Raw genomic sequence first — 14,974 nt, forward strand, 5'->3', positions numbered from 1 at the left:
GTTTTGGCAAATAACAAATAGGATCCTGAACAGAAGTGTGAGTTCTATCCCAACCATTATCAATGGACCAGAGGTCATCTCGCCAGCGTCAGACAAGGCCAAACTATTTGCAAAGAACTTTGCAGCTAATTCTACCCTATGCGACGAAGGCCATCAACTCCCCATATTTCCTCCTATAACACAGAACAAGCTAGGTAACATACAAATATCCGTGCATGAGATCGCCAAGCTAATCAAGAACCTAGATTCCAGTAAAGCAACTGGCCCTGATGGCATCCCAATTATAGTGTTAAAAAAGCTTCAACCAGAACTTGCTCCCATACTTACGAAACTATTTAAGCGCTGCTTAAGAAGAAGTGCTTTCCGACTCCCTGGAAGACCTCATCAGTTTGCCCTGTATTTAAGAATTCAGGTGATAAGTCATCTCCCTCTCAGTACAGACCTATAAGTCTCCTGTGTGTTATAAGTAAGTTGCTGGAATCCATATTAAATAGAGAAATAGTCAACCACCTCAGCAGGAATAACCTTCTTAGTGACACACAATATGGTTTCCGTTCTGCAAGATCTACCGCAGATGTGCTGACGGTTATATCCCACAGGATTAGTGAATCTCTTGACAAAGGCCTCCTTTCTAGGGAAATTGCTCTTGACATATCAAAGGCCTTCAACAAGGTATGGCATAAGGGTCTACTTCACAAGATTTCCAGCTACGGTATAACTGGAAATGCTTTCTCAATCATTAAATCATTTCTCTCCGATAGGCTCATAAGAGTAGTGGTAGATGGACAAAAATCGGAGGCCTGCAATATAAATGCTGGATCCCTCAGGGGTCAATCCTGGGCCCAACTCTCTTCCTGATTTACATCAATGACCTCCCGAAACATATACTTAAATCATTCGTTGACATCTATGCTGATGACACGACCATCTACGGCAACACATCAAAGGCTGTAAATGACAAAGTTCTCTCTGATTCTCTCTCCTCTGATCTCGAGCGCGTGGTTCAGTGGGGGAAGATGTGGCTGGTTACCTTTAATGCATCCAAAACTAAACTCCTATCCTTACATCATCAACGCTCTGATCCCCAGCTGGCATCAATTGTGATGGATGGCTCTTGTCTGGGTGAGGCCCCGTGTTTTGACAAGCTTCTGGGTTTGACCTTTACTCCTGATCTGAAATGGAACACGTACATCAAGTCTGTTGCCAAGGTCGCTGAAAAGATGGTGGGATCCTTCTACCGCTCCAGAAGATATCTCACTACTGATGCAATTCTCTATCTATATAAAAGCCAAGTACGTCCAAGGATGGAATACTGTTGCCATATCTGGGCAGGAGCTGCTAAAAACAGCCTATCCTGCCTTGACAGAGTACAAAATAGACTTCGTGGCTTAGTGGGGATGCCCTTTTCTTTATCCTGCAACCTCTCTCCCACAGAAGAGACGTTGCGAGCCTATCCTTGTTTTATCGTTATTTCCATGGCAGGTGCTCGTCTGAACTCCAATCTCTGGTCCCCCCTCGACAATCTTTCACGAAAAACACCCGTCTAGCTGAATCCACTGTCAAAAGTTTCCCCCACTCTTTATCTGTGCCTAAATCAAAACGAGGATTCCATGAACAACAAAGCTTCTTTCTTAGAACTGCACGCCTGTGGAACTCTGTTCCGTCTACCTGCTTCCCATCTGACTACAACTTGGATGTCTTCAAGTCCGTTAACAAATTCCTAATGAACCGCCCCCTTAAGTAAACACTTCATCAAATCTCCATACTAACGTAATGTACTTGCAATAACCCTTATCTCTGAGTGGCTTCCGGGCCTTGATAAGTGGTGATCATTGTGTAAAAAAAAAAAAAAATGTATTACAGTAGATTAAGAATTTAATATAATGCATTACAGTAAAAACAAGTGAAGCATACATGGTCCCCTGTGAGTGCACAGTGAACGGGGCATGAAAAAAATGACTAAGTTCAGCATTTGCACTCCCATCCCCATTTAGTCCCAAAAGTCCCCAGGAGATGTCAAATTCTGGTGAAAATGAACAAACAGTACAGTTTTAGGTCTTAACATATGTAAATTTGAGTTCTGCATCATGCAAAAAAAGAAATTACTAAGTCCATCATTTAGCCCCCAAAGTCCCCAAATTTGAGTTCAGCACCATGCAAAACTGCTAAATAGACATACACAGAAACTTTTGGACAAATATGGTAAAATAGTCCCAAAAATGGAGTATTTTTATTAGCCCTAAAAGATCCCCTGAGGCACACCCAAGAATTATCGCAAAGTATCGACAAACAAAATTATATAGAAATCAGTTAGTTACAACTTTTCAGAAAGTTTTATAAAAATGCAAGGCATCAATTTTTTTAGTATACACAAAAGTGTTTTTTACCCAAAAGGCACACCTAGGGGGCAACCAGAGTTTTCTCGGAAAATTCATTCTGTTACTTTTTTACTCATATCATGTTTAATGTTTGTGCAAAATTTCAAAAAATTCCAAAACGTAGTTATTGAGAAAAGTGCGTCGAATGGACAAGGGTGAATTTACAGGTCCACCCTCCTTTTGTTGGGGGACCAAAACATTTTAAAAATAAAAATCAGCACTTATGTTATGTATCAGCACTTATGTTACATATAAATCCCTAACAACCTACAGTCAACATCTTCCGGCGGGTTACCGAGAGATGTCGAAACGATTAGTCAATCAGCAGCTCTAAGAATATAGTTTTTGATGAAAGCATAAAATTCATTAAATCAAGGAAAAAAAAAATTTAACCGAAAATAACTTTCAAACACCCTAAGTCATCACAAAATCCTTCCGCTTCCCCATGTTAATAATTGCTTTCTAAATAGAAAGCAGTTGTTAGTTGGGAGTAAACGCCACGTTTTGAATTAATCGTCTGATAATCTTTACTTCGGCATCTTCTGGTTGTTTTCATAATCTGCTGGAATATACCAATGCAAAGTTGTCGGAGATTGGGTCGTAAACTGGATGAGTAACATTTTTTTATGAACCGCCAAGGCTTTAAAGATCTGAAAATGTCTTGAAGTATTATTTCAGTATAAAATTTCCTCAACATCTGTCTTTAGGAAACACCCAAAATACAATATGTCTGACCCATGTGTACATGTTGGTGTTTCATTTCTGAATATATATATATATATATATATATATATATATATATATATATATAAATAGAGAAACATACCTTGACTAACCATAAGATCGACTAGTGCCACCCCGGACCTAGGGTTAGTGATAGAGTAAGATGGTTTAAATTTATTTTTAAGTCTGAAGTTAAGTGTGGGGAAAATCGTAACTTACCTGAATAGCACGAGTTTCATGTTTTTTTCCTCTAAGAAAAAAAAGTTAAAATGTCTATGTCGCATTTATATGTATGGCGGTCATGCAAATTTATGTGTGAGATATGCAAATTAGAGATGAGGGAGTTTGTTGAATGGGTATAAAAGAGGAAGGGAAAGGAACCACCAGCGAGTGAGAAGACAATGTGTTGGGAGAACACGTGTCGAAACAAAACTATTGAAACGAAATCAGAAAAAACAGAACAACAAATTTGACTCGGTTCAAATATTGTAGAAGCTACTTCGGCCTTTTATATCACCTTTCGGCCATGGAAACAAAAATGTTTGATGTCCAGTTGATTCTGGAATTTAGTGGTGCTGCCGCTGATATGCCCATTATCGAGTGGATTGAAAATGTGGAGCTTATGTGTGAACCATGAAAAATGTTGAGCGCGTCCTGCCATTGAGATTGTGAGGTAGAGCTCTGGCCATATACAGGCAACTTAGTATGGAGCAGAAAGTGGATGCAGAACAGATCAAGCAACCCCTTATAACCGTTATGCTACTAATGTCATTCGACAACTTTGTCCTAACGAGATGGTGGACGAATTTTTTGCTGAGCTGCGACGCCTAGCCTGGTTGGTTGGGGAACTGTTGCCCGAATGTTAGCTAACATGTGCATTCGTGTTTGGACTACCGCAACATGTTAAACATGTATTACGTGCTTCGTCCAGGATGGAAACAATGAGTGCAGAACAACTGTTGACCTGGACAAGATCTATCATGATTGACCATGACGGCCCTGCAGAATTGGCTGCTGCTACGTCTGCCAGACGATCACCAACAGAATCAAATATGCACTGTGATGATGAAAAATTTGTTTGCTACAGGAGTGGTGATCCCAACCACTTGACGAGGAACTGCTTACAGAATCGTCAAAAGAGGTTGAACAGTTGGGCATACAAAGTTCATCGTGAGATACATTGCTTCAGATGCAGTGGCCTTGGACATATATCATCACGGCATCAGGAAAACGCCAAAGCAGAGGAGGCAGCAGCATTAGTCTCCTCCCCGACAAACTAAACACTGAGACTCCCCTCCATGAAAGTAGATGTAGATGGGCAAGAGTGTACAGTGTTAATTGATTCTGGGTATTCACAGATTTTAGTGAGTAAAGCTGTGTGTCGCTTTTGGAAGTGGAAGTCAGCAGGAGTACTGACAGCTGATGGAAGGACATTTAATTGCCAAGGATACGGCAGAGTAAAAGTAGAGGTTGGCTGAGTTCCTGAGTACTTGCTGTCGACATTGAGGCCTTGGTCGTGGATAAACAGCTGTTGGGTTTTGATCTACTGCTGGGAATTGATGCCATCAGAAGACTCGGTGGAGTTAATTTCACGGAATCAGGTGAAGCACGTTTTGAAGGCTTAAACAAATGTGCAGCCATCTCTATCGATGAGCTGAACTTTAGCATGACTTATGATCGCATTAATAAAGAATGGACTGCATCATGGAAATGGGCAAATGGTTGCTCTCCAAGTAAATTGAATAACTGTGTGCAAGAATATGGGATGCCTTGTCATGCCAGGTATTCCTATGAGAAAGAAATTCAATGGTGGCTGCAGAATGGGTGGCTGGTGCCATATTCAGAAGAAGAACTTGGCCCACCCAAAGGCCTAATTCCCTTAATGTCCGTCGTACAAGAGCAGAAGCACAAGATACGTCCAGTTCTTGATTACCGAGAATTTCTGGATGCCTTCACTGCCCATACAGAAGTGTGCGCACAGAAACTAAGAGAGTGGCGACGACAAGGAGTTAACGTGTTGCTTATGGATCTGCGGAATGCATATCTTCAAATCCACGTTGACAAAGCATTATGGCCATTTCAAACAGTTATTTTCAGGGGCCAGCACTTTTGTCTCATGCGGTTGGGATTCGGGCTGAATGTGGTGCCACTTATTATGAAGTCTGTAATAGACGCGATCATATCTCAGGACCATGCAATTGAAAATGCCACATCAGCATATGTGAATGATATTTTCATTAATGAAAGTGTAGTTCCTGTGTCACGCGTGCAACAACATTTTTTAGACTATGGCTGTGTTTCCAAGGATCTGGTGCAACTGAAAGACAGAGCCAGAGTTTTGGGTTTGCAAGTCTGGGAGAAAGATGGCACACTGCAATGGATTAAGGAAGTTCAATTCCAGGAATCCCTGATGAATTGACCTGTCGATGCATATTTTCTCTTTGTGGGAAACTCATTAGTCATTTTCCCCTATGTAGATGGCTCCGGGTGGCAGTCGCATTTATCAAGTGCCTAACAACTGCAGTATCAAAAGGCTAGAATGACAGAATCAAAAATGTATCTCTTTATCACATGTTGGCAGAAACTGTGAGAAAAGTACGAGAAATGGATCCCATTGGAGGAGCCTGGTACATGGATGGCAAAAAGGTTATAATCTGGGTGGATGCAAGTTGCATAGCCACATGTGTGGCATTGGGAGCGAATGGAACGGTCATTGAGGATGCATGTTGGCTACATCCTACTAACGACGCTCAACACATCAATCTAGTTGAACTTGACACAGCACTCAAAGGAGCCAATTTGGCCCTTCAGTGGAGGGCAACAGTGTTACACTTTGTTACCGATTCGGTGTGCATGCACCAATGGATCTCTGACACTTTGACTGGGAAAGCGCGTGTAAACACGAAAGCAGCTGGTGAAATGCTTATCAGGCAATGGTTAGAAACTTTGAAATCACTGGCAAAAGAATATGAATTGTCCATTGATATAAAACTCGTGAAGTCCTATCAGAATCATGCAGATAGTCTCACCAGAGTGCCATGCAGGTGGATGGATCTACTCAAGGAAGGAAGAGAGCCGATGCTTGGGAGTTGCGCAGCAGTAAAACAACTGGATGGGAACCAGGTGGCTGATATCCATCATCAAAGTGGACATCCAGGAGTAAAACGAACTCTATATTTTGCCAGGAAAGTGGACCCACATGTGTCCAAAGAGACTTCTAAATTTATCGTGAAAGCATGCGAAACATGTCGATCAATAGATCCAGTACTTGTGTGCTGGAAAAAAGGAAAAATTGGTGTAAAGAACAACTGGGGCAGACTGGCAATGGACGTAATCCACCACAATGGTAAGAATTTTTTAATGATTATCGACTGTGGCCCCTCTAGATTTGCAATCTGGCGGTCACTGCATTGGACAGATATGATCACTGTAATCCGACAGTTGGAGAGTATTCTCCTTGATCGAGGCCCGCCGATGGAAATACTGACCAACAATGCTATGGCTTTTACCAGTCATTTGCAAAATATTGGGACATACATCTGCAATTTCGATGTGCGTACTCACCAAGTGGAAATTGTATTATAGAGCAAAGCCATAGAACCATCGCAGCCAGAAAGAACTGTTCAATACTGGAGGGGGTTTACTGGCACAACGTCACCCCAAAGGATGATGTTTCATCTTCCACCGCACCAGGGGATGTGCTACATAAATATCATGTACGAATCAAAGGTATTGAAGCTAACCCATTGCCCAAACCAGAAGTGACTGGAGGGAAGTATGAAAAAGGAGACATCGTTTGGGTTAAAAATCCACGTGGCAGGTGCACAACGAAATATAACACTGGTCGGGTTACTGAAGTAATTAGCCTGCAGTCTGCGAAAGTTGATGAGGTACCTAGGCACGTTAAAGACCTTCGACCAGTAACCCGGACGCACTTGTCAAGTGATGAAAGTGATTATGAGGACAGTGATTCTGAGGACAGTGAGCAGCTAATATATTTTAATTCATATCTACTTGAGAATGATTCTAATGCTAGCAACCTCCCAAGTGATGAGGTGTCTATTGAAAGTCCACCTACAGACGAGCATGCACATGAAAGTCAGGCCACGTTATTCCTCTTTGAAGAAGTACCTGATAGAGACGGATACTACCTCCGGGCCCTGTTTGTGATCATGAGATCAGGGGGGAGGGGAACTGTAACTTACCTGAATAGTATGAGTTTCGTGTTTTTTTTCCTTTAAGAAAAAAAAAGTTAAAATGCCGACGTTGAATTTATATGTGTGCTGGTCATGCAAATTTATGTGTGAGATATGCAAATTAGAGGTGAGAGAGTGTGTTGAACGGGTATAAAAGAGGAAAGGGAAAGGAACCACCAGCAAGTGGGAAGACAGCGTGTTGGGAGAACGCATGTCGAAACGAAACTATTGTAATCAAATCAGAAAAGACAAAACAACAAATTTGACTTGGTTCAAATACTGTAGAGCTACCATCACCAAACAAAATCGAGGACATGACAATTCATGCTTTTCTGTTGGCCTTCATTAGGATTTCCGGTATGTGAGGCTTACCTTCTCACATACATAGCGACAATACAAAATCATTTGTTGTGGGAACTAATATACTACATCATGCCCTTACTTCTTCAGAATTTGAAAATAAATTTGGTCATTATAATATAAAGCATATTAGAATTCCTCTTCAGTCGGCCTGGTATGGAGGAGTTTGGGAGCGAATTATAAAGACTTTGAAGGGATGCCTCTACAAAATTGTTGGAAGATCCATTTACAGTCAATCGGAGCTGTGAACAGCAATCCAACATGCAGTGAACAGTAAACGTTGATCTGGTTTTGTAGGTTTCCCTGATAATCTGGTGTAGCAGGGAATGACAGCTTGACTTGTGGTAGTGGGCAGGGTGATCCGGATAGGCACCCACAAAGAGCTAATGTACTGTCAGTTGGTTTAAAGTCTACTTGTAGCTACTTGACTCCTACGTTGCACCAGAAATTCATAATCCTTAGTTTTTTAGGGCCGTTTCTGATATGTATAGGCCCTAAATTCTTACACAGATATAAATTATTCCTGAGTATGTCACATCACGAAGTAACATGGTGTTGATAAGAGCTCCTATGATGTGCAGGTTGTGGTCATTTATGGTGCATAACCGATGTCTAGTGTGCAGTAGATGCTTGGAAGTGCACATGAGATCTTTTAATACATTCTTTCCAGGTGTATTTGTTTGAGCCCCTGTATTTACCATGGCAGCTAATTGGGTGGTTCGTGGTTTCATGTCTGTACATATCAAATGTCCAAGGTGCTTGTAGGCAATCGTATTTAATGTGATTTTAATATTAATGAATGGGGGGACCCTGGTCAACCTGGTGTGTACTGGTTATTCGTCCATGCCTCGTGTGGAATTCCCTCTTCTTTCTTTAGTCATTTGGGCTGTATGCTCATGGTTGATATGAAGGAGATGTCATTACTCTGGGTTTCATTAGATTTCATAATGCATGTATTTGAGAAATAATTTTCTCTTCCATATCTGTGGCATGATTTATCCCAAGCAAGACATTGCCTGCAACCTTTGTAATGTACTTTGTGACCACAACCTTTGCATTTGCTGTCATTTCTTGTCTTAGTTTAATTGTGGCAGAAATTTTTGTAATGATGCAGATTTGATTGGGTGCGATTTGTGAGGTCTTGGCAGAATCAACAGGCGTTCAGTTAAGTTGTTTAGGGTTGGCAGGAAATTAATTTCTGTCAAAATTTTACTTTGCCGGAAGTTGTCATGTAAACCAGTCTTGAATTTAATCATATTCTCAGGTTTTGTATTGTTTGTTGCTGCAACCACATTGTCTTTCAAAGGTGCAGGGAATCACTTATGACTTCAATCGAAAATGAAGGACATGATAGTCTCTCCATCACTTTGCTTCATCACAAAGAATTGTTAACAATTAATACTTCAAGGTGGACAGATTCCATTGCAATGGATTTAATGTATCCTGGCAGTTGTTTCTCTGTGGTATTATTTAGGGCATTTGAACCAATAAAATTAAACAGTATTTTGTTAGCAGATGAACTGCATGGGGACTATAGCTCATTTAAAGTTTCTGTAGAGTCAGTGAGCTATGTCATTTCTTTGTAGTAGAGCCATGCATCTTTGGAGATAATCCATTTATTATTTGGCGAGTTTGGTTCTACAACTGGACGCTCGGACCTCACACGCGGGTGGTATAATAATGTGAGTGCGTGTTGCTCGTAAGACAATAAATGTGCACACCCGGGAAACGCCGGGCACCCAGGCTAGTTTATATATATAAAGGGCAAAATGTGTGTGTGTGTGTGTGTTTGTATGTCTCGCAAAACTTTAGACAAAGGCAACAGAACCTGACCAAACTGGTATTATTTTAAAGCTGAAACCTCCGGACGACAAATATTAGAAAATTCGCCCAAAACATTAATTCCTTCACCCTAAACTAGGCCCTTTTGTAGAGGGGGGGGGGTCGATTTTTGCGTTGCCATTTTAGCAAGTCATTGTTCTCTTTTCAATTGACTACGGTTAATTCTAACGTTCGTGACTTCCGGTGGTACCATGGAGATATCGACTAAGACATCATTTTTTTTTTCTCCTTCACATTACAGGTCCGAGTCTGTCTACTACCACTTAAAAAAAAATTTTTTTTTAATTTTTTTAACACCTCTGTCTATTGTTGTTATGATTCCCCCCGCCCCGCTACTACAACTTTTTTTTACCCCTCCCCCTCCCATGGTTTCTTACTACACCACCTACACACACCCAGGTACTGCCGCTACTTTTGTTTACTTTCATCTCCGGGGACTCCTTACTACACCACCTAAACACCCGGGCAACGTCGGGCACCCTCGCTAATAGTAAATAAAACATACTAATGTGTAAGTCACATAAATGCGAGATACACAGACACATGAGAACTGCCTACATAATTTCATTTATATAGAGATACAAAAAGATTTTTTTTTAAATCAATATATCTTTTTGGATAAAAACTGGTAACATTAAGGAACTATTTGATTGATAAAACTTTTGTCGATTTTATGGACCGATTTTTATTTATTTACCTATTTATTTTTTATGTAAATCGCTCCAGGAAACGCATAAAGCCACCTAATGCAAGGAGCTGGAAATATCACTTCAAGGTCAAAACTATCCAACGACGAGTGTTATATACATAGATGCTAACCGCCTAAAACAGCAATTGTTTCCTCTTTGTCAGAGACATTGCTCATGGAATATGAGGACTAAAGCAGAAAATAAAGAAAGCGAGAGTCATGAGGTTGCTGAAAGTAAAGCCAAGGTCCACTTTCTACTTTCCTTGGGAAACACTCTATGAATCCTTTGGAAATACTTCTGGAAAGAGTGTGATCCACATTTATGTTGATAATCATGTTTCATTATCATTCCATCGATTGTAAATTCTCGTCTTTTTCTGCTTCGTCTAATTTAGTTCTGCTAGTGCTTCCTTTGGATCATTCACTTGGCCTAGATTTTGCCATGTTCACACTGAGCTTGTATGTAAGCCGTACAATGGTTAATGGTGTGGACACTGTAAATGGCAAGGTCAATTCAAATCCTATTCGTTTCGTTACATTCTCTTATGGTTTGCAAAAACCATTAGGAAAAGCACAGAACACACTTTCTCAGAGCTATGGATAAAAAATATAAAAAAAAAACAAAAACAAAAAAAAACGGGTCACCTTTTTTCTTTCATAAAAATAATTGCTTGACTTTGACTTGACTTGAATCATTCTATTCAAGTAGACGTAGGGGAGACGTTGACAAATTCCGTGCTTCAGAGCTCTTGATCGGTGTTGCTGTAATTGGATTTTGTCATACTTTTTTTTTTTATATATAAGGGTTTGATAAGTATATCGATCACCACACTTGTATAGCATACAGCACCTGTTATTCCCAAATAGTCTTCTGGTACTGACCAGGTTCAACATAACTTTGATGATCTAATGAGAACTAATGTGTGAAGATAATTATGTTGTATAATTTTTATTCTTCTTTACTAATAGTTTGTGTAAAATAAAGGACATCAGCTAAAAATTTTTCAACAAATAAAGTGAATATGTTTCTTCTTCATTTATTTATTTAAAATTGTAGCAATTTATTTTTTTATAAAAGTAAATAGTCTCTTAGAATATTTTATTAAGATTAGCAGCCATGGGTAAAAAATTTTGATTAATTATTTGAGCATCTAATGTGTTACGTTGGCTAAAGTAAACTACAGTGAAAGAATGTGGTGTGTAAAGACATTTCCTTTATTCAGTTTTTACCTATGACAAAAGACAAAGGCATTTTATTTATTAATAGAACAAATATATTTCATTTATTAATAGTTTGTTAACAGCAAAAGACAAAAACATTTCGTTTATTGTTTGCTTACAGCAAGGGCAAGGACAGTTCATCTATTAGTTGTTTGTTCATGACAAAAGACAGAGAATTTAATTTATTAATTGTTTTCTTATGATAAATAACAAAACATTTCATTTATGACTAAGAACAAAGACATTTCATTTATGACTAAGAACAAAGACATTTCATTTATCATAAGACTGAGAACAAAGACATTACATTAAGTAATAGTTTGTCTACGACAAAAGACAAAGACATTTCATTTATTAATAGTTTGCTAATGACTAAAGATAAAGACATTACATTTATTAATAGTTTGCCTATGACTAAAGTTTGTGTAAAATAAAGGACAAAGATTTTTCATTTATTAATAATTTGTCCACAACAAAAGACAAAACCATTTCATTTATCGTTTGTATACAACAAAGGACAAAGATGTTTAAATTATTAATAAAATTTGTATAACTTACTCTTAATATTTCTTTTGAAATAAAAATACGTCTGTTAGATTAATACCATTAAGACAAAAATTCTTCTTCTTCTTCTTCTTCTATTTATTTATTTATCTAATTACATCCCCTTTGTCCAGGTGTTTTAATATTATGCAAACTGGCTCTCCAATTCTCACGGTTCAGCGTGTCAACTGTTTCCATATTCTATTTTGTGCAGCCTTGTCCAATCACTTACTTCCAGTTTATCCAGGAGAATGAACGTTCCACATGATCATACCAGCAAAGCCAGCTAGTTCTTAATAAATGAATTGTTTTTTATTCGTAGTCGTCTGAGCCCTATCTCACCATTTATAGGTGATGTATGGTGATCAAACATACAATAAGAGAATTTTGAAATTTAACAATGTTTTTTTTGAGGGTTCCAAAATTATTAGGCATGAACTGAATGCTCTATTCAGACAATTATCTATATTTCCTACCCAGAGGATGGTTTAGACGTCTGTACTCATTAACGCCAGACTGTTCAAAGAAAGCACTTAGTCTAATTCTTATGTTTTCATTTAAGTTTCAGGGTTTCAAGCATTAACTCCACCTTCTCCTTGCACTGTAATATTTGAGCAGTGTGTTCTAACAATCTTTTCTTTTGATCAATAGTTTATTTAATGCCTTAAATATCTCAATCTGTTTGCCTCCCCATAAGGACAGAGTTAGACACAATGTCAGTTTTTAATCCAAGTGTTGGAGTTCAGCCATGACCTTCGTAAATAAGGCCGTGTCACTGAAGTCACGTTACAAAATAAAGTAAAATGGCCACATTACTGATATTTACGGGGGATGACAATTTTCTGTTTGAATTGCTGATACATTCATAAAACTGGTTCTAAACTGATTGCATTTTGTATTTTCCAAACGATAAAAAAATACTTTACATTTAGGCACAAGCAATCAAAGGGGAGTATTTTTTTTTTAAGTTTTATATTGGTTAAAGGTGTATTTAATTATTAATTCATACATGACTTTCATTTTAAGATTAAAATCAACCCGTTTTTAAATAATTTTTAAATAAGATTTTTTGCAATCCTTTTTCCTTAATTCAGCAAACATTATGTTAAATTACTTTTCTCTCATGTTTTTCTTACAAAAATCTTAACAAAAACAATGTAGTGAATTTTTAGGTCAGAAAATTGAAAGTTAAACAAATAATTTTTACATGAGTATTTTCCAGTTTATTATTCACAGTATTATTCATATATTTTGGAGATATCTTTAGTTTTTGATATTGAAAGTCAATAAATGTAGCAAACCTTAGTCTCGATCGTGACCTTTTGATAATGGTTTGAACTTGTCCCATTCTTCCTTTTAAATTTATTAAATTCCATTAAAAGGTTTTTTTGTTTTTTTTTTGTATAGAAAAACGTTTTAAGCTTATTATTTCTATCAGGAAGTTTTTTTGTATAATAATATTTAAAAAAAATAATATTTATCCTCGTCCAAAAGTATAAGACAAGAAACACAAACATTTGCATAAAATCTAGTGTAAACTAAATCAATTCTTAGATATTTATCCATAGCATGGAGTCCTTTGGAGGGGTATAGGCCATTCAAAACTTTGTAGATTCTTTTGTAGCGAGGAGTTCTTTTTTTGGAGTGAGGGTGTTGACCTCACACCGAATCTTCCCTGAAGGTACATAACAGCGCCTAGCCTTCCCAAATGGTCACCCATCTGGTCACATACTGGCCAAGCTCAGCGTTGCTTAAATTTGGTGATTTGACAAAAACTGGTGTGTCGATGTGATTGTACCGTATTTACATATATATGTACCTTCTCAAATATTTTTTATTTTTGCATCAACAAGTTTATAGCATTTGCAAAATTCATTAATCAATTAGTTTTTGGTATTTATCCAGAATATGGAGCACACTGAAATAACCTTATTATGTAGAAACCTATTCTTAACTAAATAAATTTATTTAATGTGTTTTTTAAGAAAATAATAATTTTGAAAATGTTATTTTTCAAGTAAAAAATAAATTTTTTAAAATAACATTTTTCAAGTACATAACGAATTTTTTAATTATAATTTTTTAAGTAAATAATATTTTTTGAATGTAATAGTTTCAGTAAATCATACATTTTTTAAATCTATTTTTTTTTTTTCAGGAAATAATAACTGTTTATAATGTATTTTTTTTGAATAAATAAGTTTTTAAGTGTAATCTTTTAAGTAAATAATAAATTTTTAAAATGGAATTTTAAAATAATTTTTTTAATGTAATTTTTGCGTAAATAATACATTTTTTAAATGTAATTTTTTAAGTAAATATTAATTTTAAACAATGTTATTTTTTAAGTAAATAATAATTTGTTTAAATGTAATATTTAAACAAAAGAATAAAATTTGTTAATGCAATTTTTTAGGTAAACATTATTTTTTAAATGTAATTTTTTAAGTAAATAATTAATTTGTTTAATATAATTTTTTAAATAAATAATAATTTTTTTATTCATCTAATTTTTTCAGTAAATAATCAATTTTCTTAAATGTAATTATTTAAGTAAATAATAAATTATTTTAAATGTAATATTTAACAAAAATATAAACTTTTTAAAATGTTTTTTTCAGTAAATAATACATTTTTTAATTGAATAATATTTTATATAAATGATACTTTTTAAGTGTAATTTTTTTATGTAATTTTTTAAGTACATATTAAATTTGTTTAAATGTAATTTTCTTAGAAAATAATGAACTTTTTTAAATGCAATTTTATATGATTAATAAATTTATAAACTGTAATTTTTTAAATAAATAATAATCTTTTCAATGTAATTTTTTAAGTAAATAATACATTTTTGAAAGTAATTTTTTAAGTAAATAATATATTTTTAATCTAATTTTTAGTAAATAATAACTTTAAATAATATATTTTTAAGTAAATAATGATTCGTTTAAATATAATATTTTTAGAAAGGATAATTTTTTAAAATGTAATTTTTTAAATAAATAATAAATATTTTTAATATA

General features: G+C 36.2%; 1 protein-coding gene across 1 annotated transcript; it reads left to right on the top strand.

Annotated features, from left to right (window-relative positions):
- Positions 1-5,672: 5,672 nt before the first annotated feature.
- On the top strand, positions 5,673-6,686 carry LOC145280305 (uncharacterized). Its single transcript, XM_080132075.1, has one exon. It carries the CDS (start codon positions 5,673-5,675, stop codon positions 6,684-6,686), a length of 1,014 nt encoding a protein of 337 aa, XP_079988201.1.
- Positions 6,687-14,974: the final 8,288 nt, after the last annotated feature.

Source organism: Euprymna scolopes, chromosome 7 (genome assembly GCF_053919585.1).
Source record: "Euprymna scolopes isolate OS-2025 chromosome 7, ASM5391958v1, whole genome shotgun sequence".
In the NCBI taxonomy this organism is placed as follows: domain Eukaryota; kingdom Metazoa; phylum Mollusca; class Cephalopoda; order Sepiida; family Sepiolidae; genus Euprymna; species Euprymna scolopes.